General features: G+C 46.9%; 1 protein-coding gene across 1 annotated transcript; it reads left to right on the forward strand.

Annotated features, from left to right (window-relative positions):
* Positions 1-1,837: 1,837 nt before the first annotated feature.
* Positions 1,838-3,702, forward strand: LOC143305686 (uncharacterized). The gene is made up of 2 exons (XM_076690214.1): positions 1,838-1,993; positions 2,071-3,702. The coding sequence occupies exons 1-2, from the start codon at positions 1,838-1,840 to the stop codon at positions 3,700-3,702; spliced, it is 1,788 nt and encodes a 595-aa protein (XP_076546329.1).
* The last annotated feature ends 1,611 nt before the right edge of the window (positions 3,703-5,313 follow it).

Genomic DNA, 5,313 nt, shown 5'->3' on the forward strand with positions numbered 1-5,313 from the left:
TTTACCGATTCAGTGCGTGTCGCGAGGTTACATACACGACGAACATGAACGTTTCCGGCATCACGAGAATTGAGACTCTAACCGGCACGAACTATGACACGTGGAAAATTCATATGCGTGCGTTGCTGATAAAGTGCGATCTGTGATGCTACGTGAACGGCGAAAAGAAAAAGCCGCCCGTCGTCGAAAATAATGACGAGTCGATACAGGCAGCCGCAACATGGCGAAATAACGACGAGAAGGCCATGCCTGAAATTTTACTGGGCATCAGCCCAGCTGAGCTGAAACAGGTAAAGAATTGCGTAACTTCTTGCGAATTATGGTCAAAACTGGAATCGATTTACCAGTCGAAAGGACCAACAAGGAAGGCGACGTTGTTGAAGCGACTCGTGCTAAGAAAAATGCGCAACGGCGACGACGTGCGCGAACACTTAAAAATGTTCTTCGATGTCGTGGATAAACTCGAGGCGATGGAAGTGACGATCAACGTCGACTTGCTTTCAATTTTATTATTATATAGCCTCCCACCGGCGTTTGAGACGTTTCAATGCGCGATCGAGTCTCGCGACGATCTCCCTTCACCGGAAGCGTTGAAAATTAAAATCATCGAAGAATACGACGCGCGCAGAGAAAATCGGTCCGAAATACAAAACGCAATGGCCGCTAGTAAAAAGTTCGTAAAACGATTTCCCGAAAAAAAGGGACCACACGGAAACGAGACTCACGGTGCCGACGGCGATTCGTCCTCAAAACCTCGCTGTTACAGATGTAAGAAAATCGGACACAAAGCATCGGAATGCAAGCGCGCGCGCGGAGGCGCCCGGCAGTACTCCAAAACGACTGACGATATGAGCCTTTACGCGTCGACGAGCGAGGCTGAGGCGTTGTGTGTCGATCTACCGAGCAACGATCGATGGTGCCTCGACAGCGGGTGCACTTCGCACTTGTGCAACAATGCGCTGAAATTCGAAAAACTGAAGGAGTCCGATTGTCGGACGCTGAATCTGGCAAGCAACGCTTCTACAGCGGTCGACGGCAGGGGAAGTGTGTCAATAGTGACGCAAATTAAGAACGCGAGAAGGAACCTGAGCCTCAAGGACGCGTTATACGTCCCCGATTTGCGCTTCAATTTGCTGTCGGTGGGAAAGATTACCGACCGCGGCCTCAGAGTAGTATTCGACAAAGATGCCGCGTCTATAGTCGACGGGGCTGGAAATACGATTTTCATAGCTAACCGCATCGGAGGACTTTACTACGTGGAAGATAGAACGGCGGACGATTGCAGGGAAATTCAGATCCCGGATCGCGGCACGGAGGAGCGACGATGTAGCGACTTAGAATTGTGGCACCGTCGACTGGGTCACGCCAACGTTGACGATATTCGAAAGGCAAAAAATCGCCAAATGATAAAAGGTCTGGAAAAAGCTAAACTTTCGGGAAGCGTTGCGTGCGAGATCTGCGCACAGGGTAAAATGACGCGTGCTCCATTTTCGAAAGAGGCCGTTAAACGCACTGTGCCCCTGGAAATCATCCATTCGGACGTTTGCGGTCCTATGAGGACCGAGTCGAACGGGAGATCGTTGTATTTTGTCACGTTCATCGACGAGGCCACTCGGTGGTGCGAGGTACGTTTTTTACGTAAAAAGAACGAGGTGTTTCAAACCTTTAGCGAGTACAAATCGATGGCGGAAAATATCGTCGGCAAGAAAATCAAATACCTGCAAAGCGACAACGGTCGCGAATATTGCAATAGAGAATTTGACAATTTTCTACGAATACACGGCATTCAGCGAAGAGTAACGGTACCGCGGAATCCGGAACAGAACGGATTGGCCGAATGAAAGAACAGGACTCTCGTGGAAATGGCCAGATGTCTCCTTATTCAGTCTGGCCTTTCGGCATCATTTTGGGCGGAAGCGGTGTGCGCATCGAACTACATCAGGAATCGATGCCCTACAAGAAGTCTGGAGAAGATAACGCCGTTTCAAGCATGGTACGGAAAAAAACCAAGCGTGACTCATTTACGCGAATTCGGTTGCAAGGTTTTTCTGTTTAAATACAAACTACCAGAAGGGTAAATTTGAGCTCCGCTCGCGTGAGGGAATATTCGTCGGTTACGCTGAACAATCCAAAGGATACAGGATTTGGATACCAACAGAAAGAAAAATAGAAATTTCTCGCGACGCGAGATTTTTAGAGAAACTTCCGAGGAAACCCGAAGAAAGCATCCGTGATTCTAAACCGGTGGAGATAACGGTACAGGAAGGACGTGCAGACGAGGAATTACCGAAAGAAACAATCAGCATAGACTACGAATCGTCGATGGATAACGCACCAGAAGAAGAGGGCCAACCGCAACACGATAACGGCGAATTTCAAACCGAGACTCCGAAACGTGGACCCGGAAGACCACGTATCCTACGTACTGGACTCAGGGGAAGACCTCGGAAGCTGTTTCATCCAAGGGCTGGCGAAACTGCACAAGGAAACGACGACGTGCGAAACGATGGCAAGTCCAGCGAGGACGCGTCGACGAGAGACGAGATCGAGATCGCGTGTACCGCTGAGATACCCGTAAAGTACGCGATGTCGGGGGACGAGAGGGACGAATGGAGACTCGCAATGGCCGAGGAGGTCCGAGCGATTGTAAAAAACAACGCATGGGACGTCGTTGATCGATCGACCTGTAGGTTGACCGTCGGGGGTCGATTTGTATTACGAAACAAATACAACCCAGACGGATCTCTTCAAAGAAGAAAAGCGCGACTGGTGGCGCAGGGATTCACGCAGCAACCGGGCGTCGACTTCTTCGAGTCCTTCGCTCCCGTCGCGCGCTTGAGCTCAATAAGGCTTGTCACAGCGCTCGCTGCTCAGTATGGGATGAAGATTCGCCAATTCGACGTATCTACGGCATATCTCAATGGAGCGCTCGAGGAGGACGTCTTCATGAACATTCCTAAATTTTTCGAGGAGGCTTTGGAGGAAGCCACCCGCATTGAACCCGATGTCAATATTCGAAGAAGGGCCATCAAGATGCTCGACGACATAAGGGCTGGCAACAAGGTGTTTCACCTGAAAAAGGCTCTATACGGTCTCCGGCAGGCCGGTCGCAGCTGGTACAGGGAGCTCGATAGAAAGTTAAGGGATCTAGGTGCTAAACCCTCAAACGCGGACCTCTGTATCTATCGCATGAATCGAGAGGAAGACGTGGTTATTATCGCGGTTTACGTCGACGATATTTTGGTTGCAGCTCGCCGACTGGATCTAATTCTTCAAGTCAAGGATCGTCTGCGCAAATCACTCGAGATAAACGATCTAGGAGAGGTCGAGCGTTGCGTGGGCATAGAATTTGCACGCGACGACAAAAAAATCTTGATCCATCAAAAGGGATACATCAGGGATCTACTGAAGTACTATGGCATGTCCGAGTGCAGACCCGGCCAATCAAGAGGACGAGAAGCTACTTTTTCGCGAACTGATAGGCAGTCTTATGTATCTGGCGGTCGCTACGAGGCCCGACATTGCCCACACGGTGAGTTATCTCAGCCAATATCTAACGTGTTACGACAAGTCACATTGGACGGCGGCGAAAAGGGTACTGAGATACCTGCAATGCACAATCGAGTGCGGGATCGTCTACGAACCGGCGGGAGAACCAATGACGGGATACGTCGACGCCGATTGGGGCAACTGCCCGATTGACAGGAAATCCTTCACTGGATATGCCTTTTTGTTAGCCAACGGAGTAATCAGCTGGAACTCGAGAAAACAGCGCACCGTTGCGCTTTCATCAACGGAGTCGGAATACATGGCGCTAGCCGAGGCGGCGAAGGAAACGGTATTTCTTCGCGAACTCCTGATAGAATTGGGTTGCGATGATCTCGCCGATATCACAATTTGCAACGACAACGTTGGGGCCTCGAAGATAGCTTGCAATCCTGTCTTTCATAATAGGACGAAGCACATAGACGTCCGACACCATTATGTTCGTGAAATCCTCAAGAACGGACGAATTAGCCTGAAGCATGTCTCGACAGTCGATATGGCAGCGGACGTCCTGACAAAGGCGCTTCCGGGACCAAGGCACTGGAGATGCCTACAATCCTTGGGGACGACCATGGGAAACGCCGAGCCACGTATCGAGGGGAAGTGTAGAGGATCGACAGCCAATGGCGATCCGCGGCTCGTACCCGAAAGGAGTGGCGGCACTGCCTTGGCTGAGCCGACCCTTTTCTAAGGTTGGCGCTCTGCGTTCTAAGAGCGATCTTCACTTTGTTTTCGACAATGTTCTACCTACGCTTTATTGTATTTCTTATCTCAATAAATTCTTGTCAATCTCAAGGTGTCACCCATCTGTAGGCCTCTCCCCTACCAACAAATAGCTTAATAATCAATGTTCTAATTTTTTTCTATTTTAATTTTCTAGTTTCTGGCTACTTGCTATTTTTATTTTAAACCAACTGAAAATTGTTTATTTAAATATTAATCTATTTCAGACCCCAGAAAAGAGTTTAATCTACATAATAAATTAAAAATTTGTAAAGTATCCTAATTTCTATAAAGTATAGAAAAATTGTAAAGTATCCTAAGCATCGGTATGGCAGAATTACATCACTAACATGATATGGTTTGCTCTTTCTGTGCATAAAGTGAAGAATATTGGTACAGTAAATAAAAAAATGGAATGCAATTTAAAACATCGTGGGTCACCCCGTATATATTTAGCATATCAGCTGAATACCAGAGTTTTGTAATTGTTCGTGTGGGTAACAAATCCGTGGAATTATTAGCAGCGTTTCAACCGATAGTTACCTCTGCGCGGGTCACTTTCAAATTGCTTTTTAAATGGCTGCAGCTTTAAAAACATTACTGCCCCACACCCCTATCGGTTTGAATTTATCGTTCGTTCGAGGGCATACCAACGCGGTGATACGAGCTACCAAACACGTGCAAGGCAAATCATTTAAAAATTACGCCATAAATTTACTGGAACAGTATTTCGACCTGGATACAAAAAAAATCGTTAAATAACTCTCGAAGATCCATTTGTGTAATTAAGATTACTTTAATTATTCCAAATTGTTTAATAATTTCAAATACATATACATTACACTTTTATTTAGAAGATTAAAGAAATGAAGAAAAATACCTGTTTGCATGTATGTTTGTTTATAGTGGGCGATAATTATAGTATCGAGCACAGTCAGCTTCTTTTCGGAAAATGACGCTATAAGGAAAGTAGAAATTTTCAGATGTCATAAAACTTAGCATATAATTAAGAAGTGTAAATAACAGCTCAAATATTAATTCGAA

Source organism: Osmia lignaria, chromosome 9 (assembly GCF_051020975.1).
Source record: "Osmia lignaria lignaria isolate PbOS001 chromosome 9, iyOsmLign1, whole genome shotgun sequence".
In the NCBI taxonomy this organism is placed as follows: Eukaryota; Metazoa; Arthropoda; class Insecta; order Hymenoptera; family Megachilidae; genus Osmia; species Osmia lignaria.